Source organism: Rana temporaria, chromosome 4 (assembly GCF_905171775.1).
Source record: "Rana temporaria chromosome 4, aRanTem1.1, whole genome shotgun sequence".
In the NCBI taxonomy this organism is placed as follows: domain Eukaryota; kingdom Metazoa; phylum Chordata; class Amphibia; order Anura; family Ranidae; genus Rana; species Rana temporaria.
This window is the reverse complement of record NC_053492.1, coordinates 888,285-909,098: the sequence shown is the minus strand read 5'-3', so window position 1 is coordinate 909,098 and position 20,814 is coordinate 888,285. Positions and strand designations below refer to the sequence as shown.

The following is a 20,814-nucleotide window of genomic DNA, read 5'->3' as shown; positions in this document are numbered from 1 at the left end:
CCGGACACTCCATTTACCACAGTCTGGGCAGCCCATAAAGCTGTGATCAGGGGGAAACTCATAGGAATTGCCTCAGCACGCAACAAACAGAATAGACACAAAATCCTATCACTTTCGGCGGAATTAGATCTTCTTTATAAGAAGGCTGATTCGCTGCACTTAGACTCTACCCGACAGGTTATAGAACAAAAGCGCCTAGAACTAGATGTTTTACTCTCAGATAAAGTGGAGAAAGCTTTGAGATGGTCTAGGCGCGTTTTCTGCTTCATAGCAACACGGCCTCTTCCATGTTTGCGAGAAAATTGAATCATCAGACGCGCCCTCCACATGTCTATAAGCTAGATGTCGGGCCAGGTCGGACCTCTTCTCACCCGCAAGAAGTGCTTCAGCACTTCACACAGTTTTATTCTTCTCTATTGGCAGCAAGGCCCTCAGAGCCCTCAGTCCTAGATGATCCCTGGTTCAGCTCCATCCCTATCCCCTCCCTTTCTTCGGCACAGCGTGATAAACTGAATGTACCGGTTACAGCAGAAGAGGTCCTTGGGGTTATTAAGTCTCTAAAGTCGGGCTCCGCCCCCGGTCCCGACGGTTTTTCGTCAATATACTACAAAAAATTTGCGGAACCACTTTCCCCCAGATTAGTCCATCTATTTAATTTAGTTCTGCAAGGTGGTAGTTTCCCTGAAGAAATGTTGCTTGCCAACATGTCCCTGATCCCTAAGCCAAATAAAAACCATGCTCTCCCCCAAAACTATAGGCCTATATCAGTTATAAATAACGACCTAAAAATTTTCTCTAGAATCATGGCTGATAGGCTAGCAGGAGTGATCTCGTCCCTTATCTCGCCTTTTCAGTCAGGTTTTATCCCCCATAGGCTTATCACGGATAATATACGCCTAGCAACGAACATTATCCAGGATGCCAACTTGTTTTCCCGTAGACTTTTTCTGTTAGGCCTGGACATACATAAGGCCTTTGATAGTGTCTCCTGGAGCTATCTATCCACACTTTTGCCTCGCATGGGTTTCCAGGGGGAGTTTTTTCACGCTTTTCAGGCACTATACCGAAATCCAAAAACGCGTATTCGTATCCCAGGGTGCAACTCAGAGTTCTTTGGCTTAGGTAGGGGTACACGACAGGGGTGTCCGCTTTCCCCCCTTATTTTTGCGCTGGCCCTTGAACCCCTTGCTATAGCCATTCTAAACAATCCAGACATACGAGGGTATACAAAAGGAACCTCCAAATATAAATTCTGCATGTATGCAGACGACGTCTTAATGTTTGTCACCAACCCCCTACTTACCTTACCCCCTTTGTTGTCCACTTTGTCGGATTTTGCGAGGATCTCCGGTCTCTCAGTCAATGTCGCAAAATCCGTGGCCTTACCAGTTGGCTTCTCCCCTGAGGAGATAGAGCATTTAAAGCGTAGTTTTGCGTTTTCCTGGAAGACTGACACTATTTCATATTTGGGCATCGAACTGACCGGAGATTACCGCAGACTCTTTCACGCAAATTACCCCAAGATGTTTACTAAACTAAGGGCTCTGTTGAAGCTCTGGTCCCCTTTACACATCTCTTTTCTCGGCAGGATCACAGCCCTGAAGATGACAATCTTGCCCAAGCTTCTTTACCTGTTCCGCTCCCTTCCAGTTAGGCTCTCTAAATCCCTTCTATTAGATTTCCAGTCCCACTTGAATAAATTTATATGGCAAGGCAGACCCCCAAGATTCTCCAGGGAAGTTCTTTATCGTCCAATGGCAAGGGGAGGTCTGGGGGTCCCTCAGGTTTGGCTATACTATCTATCTAGCAGGTTCACTCAACAGGCTCAGTGGAATATAGCTAATTCTAGAGTCCCTTGGGTCAGATTTGAGGAAGAGTCAATTTCCCCCTATTTCCTCCCGGGCCTGCTATGGTCCTCTAATAGATCATGGCCAGGGTTGCTGTCAAAGAATACCATTGTGGATGAGAGTTTGAGACTTTGGTTTGATTATAAAGATAAACTCAAGCTGAGTTCGGATGGACCTCAGGGGGCTTCATTTTTTGGAGACCCTAGATTCCCTTCGGCTTTTGACCACCCTGAGGTGTTTGAGATTTGGAGAGAATGTGGCCTGACTCAGCTGAAAAACTTTTTGGTGGGATCCACCTTTGTCTCTTTCTCTCAGTTACAATCGCTCTACCCTTTGCCCACTAGGGAATTCTACCATTTCCTACAGATAAGAAATTTTTTCCAGCAGAATTACCCCCTTCAAAATTCGACCATGAGCTCCCTTTTTGAGGATATTTGTTATTCATCTCCCAGACAAAAAGGCCTTATAGCAATGGTTTATCGATTTTTGGAGTCAGTGTCAGAACCAAATCTAGTGAAATATAGAGAGGACTGGCAGCGGGAACTTAAGCTAGATGAGGATGCTTTGGACTGGGCCAGAGGATGGCAAAATATGCGCAAATGTGCTAAGTCCCTGACGGTTAGGGAAACAGCAATTAAGCTCATGACGAGATGGTACTACACCCCTCTCCGCCTTAGCAAAATCTTTCCTCAAGCTTCATCTACTTGCTTCAGGGGCTGCCCTCAGCAGGGCTCTTTTTTCCACCTATTCTGGGAGTGCGAACGGCTGCTGCCTACGTGGAAGGCCGTACTTGAGATGATTGATAAGCTGATGGGGGAACATGTTGTATTGACATTTAAGCACTGTTTATTGTTCCAGGACATTGTGGATATCCCCAAGCATATGGTTAGGTTGATTCACGCCATCTGTATAGCTGTTCACTGGGCAATTGCTCTTCACTGGAAAAAGCCAATAGTCCCCTTTTCGCCCATAGTAGCTCGAGTAGATCAGATGATGCTCTCGGAAAAGATTTTCCACACACTGCACGATACAATCCCAATCTATGACGCTAAGTGGAACCCTTGGTTTCTTTATAGACTCCAGATATAAGTGATCCTGAAATGTTCCATGACTTGCCTTTTTATTTTCTTTAATTGTCTTTTTTGTTTTTCTTTACTATGATCTGTATATTTTCATATTCACTTCTAGTTTGGCTCAAGCCATATATGTTGTATAGGTTTGATATATGATGCTCTTAATTGCTAATCTCCTCCCAGGGATCTGGGATGGACCATGAATAGGTTTCTTTATCTATCATTATGGATGTGTTTTCTTATCCTGTATGTATGATTTTTACTACACGAACCTATTGCTGTATTAGCTTTTTCTGTGCCTGTCGGTGTTTCACCGGTTCATATTTCAATAAATACTTTTTGAAAACAAAAAAAAAAAAAAATGCAACCTGTAGAATTTTTTAAACGTCGCCTATCGAGATTTTTAAGGGTAAAAGTTTGACGCCATGCCACGAGCGGGCGCAATTTTTAAGCGTGACATGTTGGGTATCATTTTACTCGGCGTAACATTATCTTTCACAATATATAATGGGCAAAATGTATTGTTGTCTTATTTTTTAATTCAAAAAAGTGATTTTTATCCAAAAAAAGTGCGCTTGTAAGACCGCTGCGCAAATACGGTGTGACAAAAAGTATTGCAATGACTGCCATTTTATTCCCTAGGATGTCTGCTAAAAAAATATATATAATGTTTGGGGGTTCTGATTAATTTTCTAGCAAAAAAATTTTGATTTTCACATGAAGGAGAGAAGTGCCAGAATTCACCTGGTGGGCAAGTGGTTAACATGTCAATAGCTTGTAACACATGAATCCATTTTACCTCTAACCCACAATTTAACCAAGCAGGGAGAATTACACTGACATATCCTTCACAATGGCCCCCCTTTTTCTCCCTGCTACGGCAAACCCGGTTGGACCTTCCCTGGTCCAGTAGGGTTGACGGGTTCAGAGCTTTTAGTCCGAGGTTAACTCCGTTTGGCGTGACTGACCTCCCTTGGTAACTGCTTCCGACTCAGGTATGCCACCGGGTCGTCAGATCACACGCCGGTCAGTCCCCAAGTCTTTGTGCGATCTGCAGAGTCACCAGAAGTCAGTGTGAAGACGGCGAATGGGTCTGTGCGCCGCCGTCTAGGTGTCCCGCTATGGGAGGGGCAGGTTATGGCTCTCAAGTGACAATCACAGGAGATTCATAAAAAGGAAAAGTTATATTTGTTGAAATGCTGTAGCACTGGTGCTCAGAGTCCGGGGGGGAGGGGGAATCAGAGCCCCATAAGGTCAGCCACCCCCTGCTCCCTCCGCAGCCGCCGGTTCTCCTCTTGGAGCTTCTCCAGCTCCATCTCCAGTTCATGGAGCCTGGGGGGGTCGGCCTGCTGTGACCTCAGGCGGTGGTTCTCCTCCTCCATGCGGCTTATGCACTCCTCCAGCTCCATGTATTCACGGATCAGCTCCTGCTTGCTCAGGTCCTGCAGGCTTTCCACGTGGTCCTTCATCATCAGGAACTGGGTGGTGGTGTAAGGGGCCACCGGTGGGCCCTTGGACATCTCGGCCCGCATCTGGGGCGCCCGCTGCGATTCCATCTCCTCCAGTCGCTTCTTCTCCTCCCAGGTCCGCTGGTTATATGACTTCCAGGACCTCTTCTTCTTGGAGGGTAGCTGGCGGTGCCTCTTCCTGCCCAGCCCCCTCCGGCTCACGGCTGTCGCCCATGACCAGCTGACAATGGTGTTCCCTGTTGTCCGTAATAACAGATTGTACCATGAGGGCTTCGTAAGGGGTGCCCAATGGTTCTTCCTGACCCAGCTCCTGGGGATCCCAAGCCGAGTCTACACAATGGGCTGCTGCTGGTGGGCGGTACCCAGGTTGAGACCAATTTGATCTGGTGTTGTCATTCAGGGTGCAATTCTGCTTGAAGTGACCCAACTGTTTGCACCGGAAGCAGCGTTGTTCGTTGTTCTCCTGGCGTGGATAGCGAGGGCTCGATGTCATCGGTCTGTTAGGCGGTTGGTATCTAGCGGCTGGTGGGTGTGAGGGCACCGTTGGTCGTGGAGGTTGTACCCGTGGTGTGACCTGGTTTGTCTTGCGAGTATCCGCATATTCATCCGCCAACTTCGCGGCCTCTGGTAGAGTCATGGGCCTGTGATCTCTCACCCAATCTTTGACATCCGTCTGGATGTGATTGTAAAATTGCTCCAGGAGCATTAGTTGCAAAATGTCCTCTGCGGTGGTGGCCTGGCTGCTGTTAACCCAGTTAGAGGCCGACAGGGACAACTGGCATGCCCATTCCGCGTAAGAGTCTTTCGTGGTTTTGCGTGAGTCCCTGAACTTCTGTCGGTGGGACTCTGGGGTTACTGCATAACGAGCTAGGAGCACTTCTTTAACCCGGGCGTAGCTATGGATATCCTGATCTGGCACGGTCCGGAAAGCATCAGAAGCTTTGCCTGACAGTTTGCCTGACAATATTGCAACCCACTCTGCTCTAGCTATTCGGTGCAGGTTACATTGTCGCTCAAAATCTGCCAGGTAGTTATCAATCTCACAGTCCTTTTCATCAAAAGCTTTAAAAGCGCTAAACGGAATCTTCCTTGCGTCTGCTGTGCTGTACTCACTGTTTGGAGAATGTGCGGCTGCTTCTTGGACTGCTGCCAGTTTTAACTGTAGCTCTGCGTCTCTTATTTGTTTATCCTTCTGTAGCTCTGCGTCTCTTATTTCTTTAGCCTTCTGTAGCTCTGCGTTTACTAACAGGTCCATCACTTTCAGCACCACATCTGGCGTTGGGTTCGGGCCGAACCACGCTAGCTTCTCTCTCATTAGCTTGTTGGCTGGTGATTCCTCTTCCTGAATCACTGGTGTCTCCATCTCTTGTACTGCTGGCGTTGCTGCAATCCCGTCCTCCTGGTCTAGCTCCATTAATTCTGCTATGATGATCCGCTTGGTTTTGTTGCTAGCAATCCTTCCACGAACTTCCAGTAGTTCTTTCAGTGTATTTCTTTTAAGCAGGGTGTAGCAGCCTTCCATTCACTGTTCCCAGTGTCTGCTTGGAATCCTGGTGTAAGGGAGAGTAGAAGGGAAAATCCCACTGCTGCCACCAATTGTGACGGTATCGGTATGACATCCCCGTCAAGCATTCCCTCCTCTCCATACAAGAACATCACAGGATCATCCACACGAGTCAAGACTGAATGCTGGAACCAAGACTGATTTATTGGCAGCTTGCTGCTGGTTATAAATACAGTTTTACAAGCTAAATCCTTAATCAAGGAACAATGGGAACTCCACCCCCTTTTCACCCACTCTGGAGTTTCTCATACAGAATATAGCCAGACAATTCGAAGCCGACCTGAGACACATTTTCTTTAAATAATGACATCAGGGAAGTTAATTATAAGGTGTACAGAACACATTAGCTGGGCAGCCTGGCACCGCATAATGAAGCAATCAGAATACATAACATGAGTCACCTCTAATCACAGTAAACAGGGTTAACATCCCTTTGAAATAAGGAGCTAGCTGCAGACGGGTCATTAACATGTCAATAGCTTGTAACACATGAATCCATTTTACCTCTAACCCACAATTTAACCAAGCAGGGAGAATTACACTGACATATCCTTCACACACACCATCGCATTGAAATCCGCGCCGAAATCCTGTTGCGATGACGTGTCGCGCCGTCGCCGCGATTATGACGCGGCGACGTGCGCGACGCTGTCATATAAGGAATTCCACGCATGCGTCAAATCATTACGACGCATGCGGGGGATCCCTTCGGACGGATGGATTCGGTGAGTCTGTACAGACCAGCGGATCCATCCGTTGGGATGGACTCAAGCAGATGGATATGTTCTGCATGTCAGCAAATATCCGATCTGCTGGAATCCATCCCAGGGGAGATATATCCGCGGAAAAAGATCCGCTGGCGTGTACACACCATAGGATCTATCCGCTGAAACCCATTTGCTGGGATTTATCTGCGGATGGATTCTATGGTGTGTACGGGGCCTTAGGGATTTCAGGATCCTTACAACTGTAACCTGGAGAAAATATGGTGTTAGAACCTCTGTCTCCTATGCCTTTTCAGTGCATTCCTCTGATTTACTTTAACATTAGGCGCTTCAAAGGCTCTGTGGCCCTTGGCTGGCCCCAGTATTTGTCCCTTAAAGAGATGTGATTCACACTCCGTGCAGCAATGAAACCGTGTAACATCCATAATTTGTTTTATTTTGGTTTCTGTATTGCTTACAGGCTGATCAGAATAGGGTTCTGTGACCCAGTTTCTGTATTTTCTGGGGACCACTGGCTCAGTTTTATCAGACCTATCCCCTTCAGCAACACTGTTCTGATTCTGGGATAGTTGTCTGGGCCTTAATTTCTCCCTATTTTTCTGGGGCGTCTTACCCTGCGGCTGCTCCCTATTTACCTGTGTTGGTCCCCGGGGCGAATTGGACCGGTAATAGTACGGGTTTCTACCTTTTGGGTTTCAATTTGACCCGTTGGAGGTACACCCTATAGTTTCTCTTAAACCTTGCATCTGGTTCCCTAGGATGGTACCCCTGAGATGGTCTTTGTTCCCTCCCTCTAAAGGGTGTTTTCTGTTCCCCCCTCCTAATTGGTGGGGTATTTGGTCTCCCGCTGGGGCAACTCTGTGGTATATCTCCTCTGACTCTATCAGCACATGTCATTTTCTGGGTGTCAACCCGTAATAATTGAGGAGATGCATTAATTTCATCCACAATTTGAGTTATGAGTTGAGGCCTCCCATTGTATTCATCAGTTTGTTGGATAGAGTACAAATTGTTACTCTCTTTTACCAAGTACTCCAGTGAGCAGCCCCTTGCGTAGTCTTTAGCTAAATGCACTTTTGTGTGGGTAGGTAGGGCCTCAAAGAATGTGGATTTAAACTCAGTTTCATTGTGGTCTGGCTCATTTTCTGCTAAGTGGTAAGCACTTCTGAGCGCAGCCACAAATTCTGGGGGGCTTTGATTACTGGCACGTTTCAAATTTTGTATAGCCGCACTAGCCGCTGTAACATCTTTGTGCTGGCCAAATTCTAGATGACAGCGGTGTTTAATTTCTTGCCATGAAGTACCAGACAGATCTTTAAAAGATTTGCAGAAATTGCGGTGTCTGGTTTCAAATACCCACGGTAAGAAATTAATCCTTGACTGGTCATCATCTAGGCCTAAAGCTGATAAGGTGTTTTCATAGGCCTCAATGTGGTCTTTGACACACATGGATCCCTCTTCCTCAAAGACTGGGAAGGTATCATTTAACATTTTTATTATTTCTGAGGCGTCCTGTTTAGGGGTGCCTGTCTTTTCCTCTGATCCCAGGGAAAACTGGTTAGGCCTACTTTCATGGGGTGGTTCACGTTTTACCCCCTTTTGCTCTACAGATGGCTTGGGATAGGATGAGGGTTCTTTTTCTGGTCCCTCTCCAATGTCTAACTCCCACATTTCAGTTTGAGAGTCAGATATTAGATTTTGGTCAGAATCTATACTTTCAGGGTTAGGCATTGGCGCATCACCCTGAGGCACAAGTTTTACTTGCTCTTTTAATTCCTCCGATTGCTTAATCAGGGATTCCTGTTCTGACTTAAGCGGATTTGTTTCTTCTTTTGAATTTTCACTGCTCATTTCTCTGCAACTTTCTAAATTTCCACTGCTCATTTCTCTGCAACTTTCTAAATTTCTACTGCTCATTACTCTGCAACTTTCTAAATTTTCACTGCTCATTACTTGGCAACTTTTGTCAGGAGATTCATTTCCCTGCAGAAAACTCTCCCACTCTTCTATTTGTTCCTGAATTCTTCTATTGTACTCTTGCAATGGTTTTATTTCATTTTGCACTGTCATTTTAGACTCGTGATAACGATCTGCCTTGTCATTGTCTCTATTTTTAGTGAGCTCACATTCCTTTTCTGTTAAATGTGGCTGGGATTCCGAGATATCTATCTCCGGTTGGGTATTTTGACGTTTAAACTCTCTATCAAGATACATCAGGATAATGCATAATTCAACAATAATGTGATCAAGTCTTTTTATTGTCTTTACTTCAGATGAGCTGTCTTTTTGTGCAATGATTTGACCTCCCGAGTTCCCCACGTCTTTTACTATCTGACGGGCACGGATTTTACGGTCTCTAATACATGCTTTTAGAGCAGTCTCATTAGACAAACTTTTTCTGACATGATCTGCCATTTCAATTTTAGAAATTATTTCCAACATTTCCTGTACCCGTATCAATTTTCTCTGAGTACTCATCTCACCACTAAGGGCTGACTCTTTATAATCCCTATCAACATACAATTCACTTTGACTAGACATTTTTAGACAAAAATTTTTTTTTTTAATTAATAATTTCATGCAAAATATTATTTATGTCACCACCATAACTATGATTGATCTTGTACAAAACATCGACATTATCTCAGCGAGTGCCTCCATTTATAATGTTGTGCTTTTTTAAGGCCATATTTACCCGCACAGTAATTTACTTTGAATTCTTTTATAACGAAGATATTTTTAAATACAAGTCAACCTATATGATATCAGTCTATAATATGAAACTTATTCACGGAGACGTACGATCATACAAAATAGCTCATTTATTGGTAGACAAATTATTAATATTCACATGAAATTAAAAGACCAGTTGCGTTACATTAACGACTTGAAAATCAATAAAATACCCCCAAAATGGGCATGCAATACCTTTGATTTGTGTCATGGTAAGTTCTCAAGATAACTTTATGTAAATGACAATGAAACAAAGGCGTCTATTTCACATGTCCAATTGTTACTATACTGCAGGTAAGTAAATGATTAACAATGTGAAATATATTGGACGTTTGTTTTGTCAATAAAATTGGAACTATGTAAAAAATAAAAATATAATAAAAATTGTACTCTTAAAGGAAAAATTACCAGTTATTGATATGAGCACAAACCATAACTACATGATATTCAATACTTCAATATTTCAACATTTCTAGGGAACAACAATATATTTGAGATAAAATCAAAAATGACATAGTTACCAATTTCCAAGGTGGCTATCTCCTATTGGCAAGTGACCAGAGCTAAAATCGTTGCAGTCTTCATGCATAGTGCAAGCGTGCTCTCATCCTCCCGTTGAGCTTTTCCTTTTCTTCTCTTTTTCTTTTTTCCTCCCCTCTATCTCATGGGTTTCCCTTTTTATATTGATTAGAACAATAGGACTATAAAGATTATACTCAGTTCTGCCCATCTGACAACTGTCCTTAACTCATAGGCCTGTGGCACATATGGGCGTTCCTGTCAAGACGTGTTGGGTTTCTATTGGCTGACAGCTTAATAATAATTAACTTGTTCTCTGGGCTTGAAGAACCTCAAGTAATATTACTTCCAGCCACTAGGTGTCTCACCTTTATTGTGAGATAATCTATACGTTGGATATCTATATTTTTGGGTAAACTATCGACATATATCTATATACATGTATATATATATATATATATAATCTATATACATCTATGTATGACTCTGGTATCTCTATATTATATAAACTACAATTAGTATACGTTTGATTTCGATATAATATGTTCCTATATTCCTTTATAAATGTAAACAGTCTTTTCAATCAATTCATAGGTTACATCTCTCAATCAAGTGCAAAATAATTATTAATGTGGATGCATGAATTATTTTGATATGTGCTTGATGGATATGTGTTACATGTTAGTTCATATTTTTATAATCACAATGTGATATCTTTCATAATGTCGATTAGCTTATTTAAAGCACTCCTATTTATAAAACAAATTTCTCATATAATTCTTTCTTCTAACAAGGTTCTAAATTAACGGAATATCTATCTTGGACCGAAGATGTCATTGATCATCTAAACATTACCTATTATTTATTTCATATCAACATATATTCTTTGACTACCCTGTGTATTTTAAAATATCTCTGACTTGTATATATGTTGGTGGAGCTTGGACTTAATGAAGATAGTTTAGTAGCTCAGCTGTGTAAATATCCTCTCCTTAAAGACTCTTCGCTGGTCAACATGGTCCATTGTTTTAGGATGGCTAAAGTCAACGTTCTTGTTTATTCACCAAAGCTGGGTCAACACTTCTTTTGTTCTGTGAGGAAAGTTGTCATTGTTTCAACTTTCACTCAAGTTTGTAAAAGTTATAGATTGCTAATGTTGGGGCTTTGTACATCTGAGCCAAATGTTCCTTCTTCACTGACTGAATGACTCCCATATATAATCGTTACGATCAGATTTGAGGCCTAATGGCCTTTTCATATTTTTGCTGAATAATAATATTGAAAATATTATCATTATCTTAGCCAAAACTCACGACAGCAAGTTCTGATGCGAACCGAACAGGGGGGTGTTCGGCTCATCCTTATTCTTTAACTCCTTCCCACCCGGCCTATAGCAGAATGACGGCCAGACGGGGGTTCCATTATCCTGATTGGATGTCACATGACATCCAGAAGAATAAGCCGCTCGGGCGCAGGGCGATCGTTGGTGTTGTGTGTCGCTCTGACAAACCGCATTTCCAGTCTCAGTAAAGAGCCTAATGCCCTGTACACACGATCGGAAATTCCGACAAGAAAACCGTGGATTTTTTTACAACGGAATGTTGGCTCAAACTTGTGTTGCATACACACGGTCACACAAATCTTGTCGGAAATTCCGAACGTCAAGAACACGGTGACATACAATACGTATGATGAGCCGAGACCAATGAGGTTCAGTAGGCAGTTCGGCTCTCCTGCTTGATTCTGAGCATGCGTGTTTTTTGGGCGTCGGAATTGCATACAGACGATCGGAATCGGAAGCATTTTTTTTTATTCTTTTTATTAAGCTTTTAAAGATTATATTACATCAACAAAGCCTATCGGGACTACCCAGGCTAGAAATAAAAACAAAACACACACACACAATTATAACCTAATAACACAAGGTATATGTGAAGGATATGTCAGTGTAAATCTCCCTGCTTGGTTAAATTGTGGGTTAGAGGTAAAATGGATTCATGTGTTACAAGCTATTGACATGTTAATGACCCGTCTGCAGCTAGCTCCTTATTTCAAAGGGATGTTAATCCTGTTACTGTGATTAGAGGTGACTCATGTTATGTATTCTGATTGCTTCATTATGCGGTGCCAGGCTGCCCAGCTAATGTGTTCTGTACACCTTGTAATTAACTTCCCTGATGTCATTATTTAAAGAAAATGTGTCTCAGGTCGGCTTCGAATTGTCTGGCTATATTCTGTATGAGAAACTCCAGAGTGGGTGAAAAGGGGGTGGAGCTCCCATTGTTCCTTGATTAAGGATTTAGCTTGTAAAACTGTATTTATAACCAGCAGCAAGCTGCCAATAAATCAGTCTTGGTTCCAGCATTCAGTCTTGACTCATGTGTGGAGGATCCTTCGATGTTCTTGTATGGAGAGGAGGGAATGCTTGACGGGGATATCATACCGATACCGTCACAATTGGTTGGCAGCAGCGGGATCTTCCCTTCTACTCTCCCTTACACCAGGACTCCAAGCAGACACTGGGAACAGTGAATGGAAGGCTGCTACACCCTGCTTAACCACTTGCCGTCGCCGCACCGTCATAATACATCCACAAGGTGGCTCTCCTAGGCGAGAGCACGTAATATGACGTCCTGCCTTTTAGCCGCCACTAGGAGGCGCGCGCCCCCCGCTCGCCCCCGACTCCCGTGCGTGTGCCCGGCGGGCGCGATCGCCGCCGGGCACACGCGATCGCTCGGTACAGAGCGGGGAACGGGAGCTGTGTGTGTAAACACACAGCTCTCGTTCCTGTCAGCAGGGGAAATGCTGATTTTCTGTTCATACAATGTATGAACAGAAGATCAGTGTTTCCCCTAGTGAGGCCACCCCCGCCCCCACAGTAAGAACACACCCAGGCATACTTAACCCCTTCCCCGCCCCCTAGTGTTAACCCCTTCACTGCCAGTGGCATTTTTATAGTAATCTAATGCATTTTTATAGCACTGATCGCTATAAAAATGCCAATGGTCCCAAAAATGTGTCAAAAATGTCCGAAGTGTCCGCCATAATGTCGCAATACCGAAAAAAAAATCGCTGATCGCCGCCATTACTAGTAAAAAAAAATATTAATAAAAATGCCATAAAAATACCCCCTATTTTGTAAACGCTATAACTTTTGCGCAAACCAATCAATAAACGCTTATTGCGATTTTTTTTTACGAAAAATATGTAGAAGAATACGTATCGGCCTAAACTGAGGAAAAAAAATGTTTTTTTATATATTTTTGGGGGATATTTATTACAGCAAAAAGTAAAAAATATTCATTTTTTTCAAAATTGTCGTTCTATTTTTGTTTATAGCGCAAAAAATAAAAAACGCAGAGGTGATCAAATACCACCAAAAGAAAGCTCTATTTGTGGGAAAAAAAGGACGCCAATTTTGTTTGGGAGCCACGTCGCACGACCGCGCAATTGTCTGTTAAAGCGACGCAGTCCCGAATCACAAAAAGTACTCTGGTCTTTGGGCAGCAATATGGTCCGGGGGGTAAGTGGTTAAAAGAACTACTGGAAGTTCGTGGAAGGATTGCTAGCAACAAAACCAAGCGGGTCATCATAGCAGAATTAATGGAGCTAGACCAGGAGGATGGGATTGCAGCAACGCCAGCAGTACAAGAGATGGAGACACCAGTGATTCAGGAGGAGGAATCACCAGCCAACAAGCTAATGAGAGAGAAGCTAGCGTGGTTCGGCCCGAACCCAACGCCGGATGTGGTGCTGAAAGTGATGGAGATATGTAGAAAAAGACCGTGGAGTCTAAGACTAAGAAAGAGTGGACTTTGTAGGCACCAGATTTAAAAAATAGAAATTATTTTAATCAGTACAAAAGCACAGAAAACACTAAACAATTGCTCAAAAAATAATGAAAGAAAAAGAAAACAAAAAATACAATAAGATGCACAAAAAACTCGATTCCTATCCCTTTCTGAAGACACCGCTGATAGCCACAGGGCCGGATGTATGAAATACACAATGAGCGCTGGGTGGCGTTGTAACTTCAAGAGGTGGTACAGGATGAGTTTTGGTAAAAATGGGGTTCAGCTCGACATGTTTCGCGACGTCGTCGCTTCTTCGGGAGCTTCTGGGTATTTAAAAGACAATATAATGTTGCCATTAGAGATATGTGTGTATACAGATACAAAACAATATTGTTGTACATGAGGCATATTGAAAATATACATAGATGCCTCTGAGCACTTAAAAAAGCATGTAACTGTGGCCATAATACTCACCGGAAACCGGTGTTTAATAAGTTTGGAGAATGCTCAGCAGCGTCAATAAGTGATGGACCTGTTAGCGAAGGAGGATAAACAAATAAGAGATGCAGAGCTACAGAAGGATAAACAAATAAGAGATGCAGAGCTACAGTTAAAACTGGCAGCAGTCCAACAAGCAGCCGCACATTCTCCGAACAGTGAGTACAGCACAGCAGACACAAGGAAGATTCCGTTTAGCGCTTTTAAAGCTTTTGATGAAAAGGACTGTGAGATTGAAAACTACCTGGCAGACTTTGAGCGACAATGTAACCTGCACCGAATAGCTAGAAGAGAGTGGGTTGCAATATTGTCAGGCAAACTGTCAGGCTAAGCTTCTGATGCTTTCCGGACCATGCCAGATCAGGATATCCATAGCTACGCAAGGGTTAAAGAAGTGCTCCTGGCTCGTTATGCAGTAACCCCAGAGTCCCACCGACAGAAGTTCAGGGACTCACGCAAAACCACGAAAGACTCTTACGCGGAATGGGCATGCCAGTTGTCCATGTCGGCCTCTAACTGGGTTAACAGCAGCCAGGCCACCACCGCAGAGGACATTTTGCAACTAATGCTCCTGGAGCAATTTTACAATCACATCCAGACGGACGTCAAAGATTGGGTGAGAGATCGCAGGCCCATGACTACCAGAGGCCGCGAAGTTGGCGGATGAATATGCGGATACTCGCAAGACAAACCAGGTCACACCACGGGTACAACCTCCACGACCAACGGCGCCCTCACACCCACCAGCCGCTAGATACCAACCGCCTAACAGACCGATGACATCTAGCCCTCGCTACCCACGCCAGGAGGACAACGAACAACGCTGCTTCCGGTGCAAACAGTTGGGTCACTTCAAGCAGAATTGCCCCATGAATGACAACACCAGGTCAAATTGGTCTCAACCTGGGTACCGCCCACCAGCAGCAGCCCATTGTGTAGACTCGGCTTGGGATCCCCAGGAGCTGGGTCAGGAAGAACCATTGGGCACCCCTTACGAAGCCCTCATGGTACAATCTGTTATTACGGACAACAGGGAGCACCATTGTCAGCTGGTCATGGGCGACAGCCATGAGCCGGAGGGGCCCTGGAGGGAGCTGGGCAGAAAGAGGCACCGCCAGCTACCCTCCAAGAAGAAGAGGTCCTGGAAGTCATATAACCAGCGCACCTGGGAGGAGAAAAAGCGACTGGAGGAGATGGAATCGCAGCGGGCGCCCCAGATGCGGGCCGAGATGTTCGCCAAGGGCCCACCGGTGGCCCCTTACACCACCACCCAGTTCCTGATGATGAAGGACCACGTGGAAAGCCTGCAGGACATGAGCAAGCAGGAGCTGATCCGTGAATACATGGAGCTGGAGGAGTGCATAAGTCGCATGGAGGAGGAGAACAACCACCTGAGGTCACAGCAGGCTGACCCCCCCAGGCTCCATGAACTGGAGATGGAGAAGCTCCAAGAGGAGAACCGGCGGCTGCGGAGGGAGCAGGGGGTGGCTGACCTTATGGGGCTCTGATTCCCCCCCCCCCCCGGACTCTGAGCACCAGTGCTACAGCATTTCAACAAATATAACTTTTCCTTTTTATGAATCTCCTGTGATTGTCACTTCAGAGCCATAACCTGCCCCTCCCATAGCGGGACACCTAGACGGCGGCGCACAGACCCATTCGCCGTCTTCACACTGACTTCTGGTGACTCTGCAGATCGCACAAAGACTTGGGGACTGACCGGCGTGTGATCTGACGACCCGGTGGCATACCTGAGTCTGAAGCAGTTACCAATGGAGGTCAGTCACGCCAAACGGAGTTAACCTCGGACTAAAAGCTCTGAACCCGTCAACCCTACTGGACCAGGGAAGGTCCAACCGGGTGGTTGCCCGGAGCAGGGAGAAAAAGGGGGGCCATTATGAAGGATATGTCAGTGTAAATCTCCCTGCTTGGTTAAATTGTGGGTTAGAGGTAAATGGATTCATGTGTTACAAGCTATTGACATGTTAATGACCCGTCTGCAGCTAGCTCCTTATTTCAAAGGGATGTTAATCCTGTTACTGTGATTAGAGGTGACTCATGTTATGTATTCTGATTGCTTCATTATGCGGTGCCAGGCTGCCCAGCTAATGTGTTCTGTACACCATGTAATTAACTTCCCTGATGTCATTATTTAAAGAAAATGTGTCTCAGGTCGGCTTCGAATTGTCTGGCTATATTCTGTATGAGAAACTCCAGAGTGGGTGAAAAGGGGGTGGAGCTCCCATTGTTCCTTGATTTAGGATTTAGCTTGTAAAACTGTATTTATAACCAGCAGCAAGCTGCCAATAAATCAGTCTTGGTTCCAGCATTCAGTCTTGACTCATGTGTGGAGGATCCTGTGATGTTCTTGTATTGAGAGGAGGGAATGCTTGACGGGGATATCATACCGATACCGTCACAGTATATTTACAAATTTTTTTAACAGAAACAAAGAAAAACTAAATTTTTTCAAACATTTTCTGTCTTTTTTAATTTGTAACACAACAAATAAAACCCAGAGGTGATCAAATACCACCAAAAGAAAGCTATATTTGGGGGGAAAAAGATAAAAAGATTTTTTGGGTACATTGTTGTATGATAAGTGTGAGAGAGCTGAAAATTGGCCTGGGCAGGAAGGGGGTAAAAGTGCCCGGTATTGAAGGGGTGTTGAATGTGGGCAAAAAACCGCAAAACCGTCTCTGGTAGTGAAAGGGTTAAAGAATAAGTTCACCTTCGGGAAGATGTTACATGTTCCTGTTCCTGCAGCGGCTCAGCGATCCGAGACATTTCCCGCACTCACTAATACACCTCGAGGGTTGTGTGGGACCCCTGATGTACAGGAAGACAGGACTTCAGTGAGGGACATTTCCCTCACTCAGGACAGGAATACGGCTTCTCCCCTGTGTGAGATCTCTGATGTGTGGAAAGATTGGACTTCTGTGAAAAACATTTCCCACACTCAGGACAGGAATACGGCTTCTCCCCCGTGTGAGATCTCTGATGTGTGTAAAGATTGGACTTCTGTGAAAAACATTTCCCACACTCAGGACAGGAATACGGCTTCTCCCCCGTGTGAAATCTCTGATGTGTGGAAAGATCACACTTCTGTGAAAAACATTTCCCGCACTCAGGACAGGAATACGGCTTCTCCCCCGTGTGAGTTCTCTGATGTGTGGAAAGATGGGACTTAAATGAAAAACATTTCCCACACTCAGGACAGGAATACGGCTTCTCCCCCGTGTGAGATCTCTGATGTCTGTTAAAACTGGACTTATCTGAAAAACATTTCCCACACTCAGGACAGGAATACGGGTTCTCCCCCGTGTGAATTCTCTGATGTGTGGAAAGATCGGACTTATATGAAAAACATTTCCCGCACTCAGGACAGCAATACGGCTTCTCCCCCGTGTGAGATCTCTGATGTGTGTAAAGATGGGACTTCCGTGAAAAACATTTCCTGCACTCAGGACAGGAATACGGCTTGTCCCCTGTGTGAGATCTCTGATGTGTGGAAAGATCGGATTGAAAACGGAAACACTTCCCGCACTCTGTACAGGAAAGTCTCTTATTTCTTGGAAGGACAGCACCGTCCCTCACAGTCTGAGGTTCCTCAGGATAAGAGGAATACGATGGTCCGGCACCGTCCCGCACAGTCTGAGGTTCCTCAGGATAAGAGGAATACAATGGTCCGGCACCGTCCCGCACAGTCTGAGGTTCCTCAGGATAAGAGGAATACGATGGTTTGGCACCATCCCGCACAGTCTGAGGTTCCTCAGGATAAGAGGAATACGATGGTCTGGCACCGTCCCGCACAGTCTGAGGTTCCTCAGGATAAGAGGAATACGATGGTCCGGCACCATCCCTCACAGTCTGAGGTTCCTCAGGATAAGAGGAATACGATGGTCCGGCACCATCCCGCACAGTCTGAGGTTCCTCAGGATAAGAGGAATACGATGGTCCGGCACCGTCCCGCACAGTCTGAGGTTCCTCAGTATAAGAGGAATACGATGGTCCGGCACCGTCCCGCACAGTCTGAGGTTCCTCAGGATAAGAGGAATACGATGGTCCGGCACCGTCCCGCACAGTCTGAGGTTCCTCAGGATAAGAGGAATACGATGGTCCGGCACCATCCCTCACAGTCTGAGGTTCCTCAGGATAAGAGGAATACGATGGTCCGGCACCGTCCCGCACAGTCTGAGGTTCCTCAGGATAAGAGGAATACGATGGTCCGGCACCGTCCCGCACAGTCTGAGGTTCCTCAGTATAAGAGGAATACGATGGTCCGGCACCGTCCCGCACAGTCTGAGGTTCCTCAGTATAAGAGGAATACGATGGTCCGGCACCGTCCCGCACAGTCTGAGGTTCCTCAGGATAAGAGGAATACGATGGTCCGGCACTGTCCCGCACAGTCTGAGGTTCCTCAGGATAAGAGGAATACGATGGTCCGGCACCGTCCCGCACAGTCTGAGGTTCCTCAGGATAAGAGGAATACGATGGTCCGGCACCGTCCCGCACAGTCTGAGGTTCCTCAGGATAAGAGGAATACGATGGTCCGGCACCGTCCCGCACAGTCTGAGGTTCCTCAGGATAAGAGGAATACGATGGTCCGGCACCGTCCCGCACAGTCTGAGGTTCCTCAGGATAAGAGGAATACGATGGTCCATCTACACTGTGTGGTGCCGGATGGACATTTGAGGTAGTCGGGTTTTCTCCTGGACTATACTGTGTGATGTCCTCATCTTCTACTTTACAGTCTGGAGACAAAGTGAGACAATCCTCTGAGGTTTTCCTCATCTCCCGTCCATCTACTAAAATAGAAATACAAAGATTATTACTAGACATGAGCTGATTGGTTCCCCTAACCCAGGACTCCGCCCACATCAGGCAGCTTTGTCTCTGAGGATCTTACAATTCCCCCCTCAAGGTAACTAGTAAATGGGTCCTCTGATCTCCTACCAGATCATTTCTTTATTCATGGACCTTAGTCAGAGAGTGAGGAAACAACGAGAACTGTCTTTTATAGGAGTGACAGTGATGAGGGGATTATAGGACGAGTGTCCCCACCCCCTCTATCACTCATTACCATCTTCCCAACACAAGAAGTCCTGCACTTCGTTATTAAGTCCATGATTTAGTCATGAATAACAGCGAGGCTGAGCCCCACCAGAGGTCAGAGAGTGAGGATGGGGGAGAACAACCAAGATGAAGACTGGACTGATCCTGAAGACCTCCATCATTGGGTTATTGACTCCTCCCTCATTATCACTTTCTGTTTAAAGTTCCAAAGTCTGAGGATGTTATCACATTATTATCACCATGTAAAAGTCTGTCCTCCAATCACATCATCAGATATCAAATCAAACCACTATGAAATCAGTAAATAGGAAACTGCTCATATAATACCCAGATATGAGGTATAACAGAACTGCTCTGATATTGGTTAATGAACAAAAACAGAACAAAAATGTGAGAGAGGGACTCACCTGAAGTTCTGCTTTCCTTGGAGCTCCTCCTGTCTCTTAAAGCCCCAGCCCCCTGACTCTATCGGCAAGCTGTATTGGCTGAGAGAAGCAGGCTCTCATCTATCCTTTCCCTTTCCTATGCAGTTCCACACATTGCACTCATTCACATTATCTCTTTGGTGCCCTCTGCTGGCCTTTTCTAAATCGGTAAACGCAATGCCATCCCCAGCCTATAATAATAGTACATTAAAGGATCACTAAAGATATTTTTTTTAAATAACAAACATGTTATACTTCCCTCCACTGTGCAGCTCGTTTTGCACAGAGTGGCCCCGATCCACGTCTTCTGGGGTCCCTCGGCGGCTCTCTCGGCTCCTTCCTGCAAGGACTCAACACCTTCATGCAAGCTTTCTCGCATGGTGTTGAGTCCTTGCGGGCGCGCTCCCGTGATACAGCCGGTGGCCATAACGGTTCACTGTATCACTCGGCCCCGCCCCATGGCGTGCCACGTCATTGGATGTGATTGACAGCAGTGAAAGCCAATGGCTGCGCTGCTTTCAATCAACCAATGAATGAGCCAGGAAGACGGCCGAGAAACCTGCTCGTTCACGACGCGGGACTTTCGAGGGGTCAGGAAAGTAAAGGGGGGCTCAGGGGGCTGCTAATGCACAGATGTTTTTTCACCTTAATGCATAGAAAGTATAGAATGCATTAAGGTGAAAAATCTTGTATCTTTACAACCACCCCTTTAACCACTTGCCGACCAGTCACCGTCAGCGGGTCGGCTCGTGCCAACGAATCGCCATACTGGTATGTCGGCTCCTTTAAGAACCATACCAGGCGCTGGCGTGTGCCCGCTGCACTGTGGGGGACCCGATGCGTGTGGCAGGCAGCCGCGAGGTCCACCATCCATCCACGATTGCGGCATGAGAGCAAGAACAGGATCTGTGTGTGTAAACAGATCCCCGTTCTGACAGGAGAGACAGATCTGCTGTTCCTAGCAATCAGGAAAAGCGATCTCCCTCCTCCTTCAGTCTGTCCCCTCCCCCCACAGGTAGAAACACACATGAGGGAACACATATAACCCCGTGATCGCCCCCTAGTCTTAACACATTCACTGCTAGTGACAT

At 45.5% G+C, this 20,814-nt stretch overlaps 1 protein-coding gene across 1 annotated transcript in view; it reads right to left on the bottom strand.

Annotated features, from left to right (window-relative positions):
- LOC120935211 (zinc finger protein 721-like) overlaps positions 1-20,814 on the bottom strand; it is a gene marked incomplete at both ends in the record, with an annotated part of 268,323 nt that overhangs the window by 198,886 nt on the left and 48,623 nt on the right. The window contains 1 exon segment of the mRNA XM_040347378.1: positions 17,113-17,476. Within this exon segment, the coding sequence (XP_040203312.1) occupies positions 17,113-17,476 (364 nt within the window).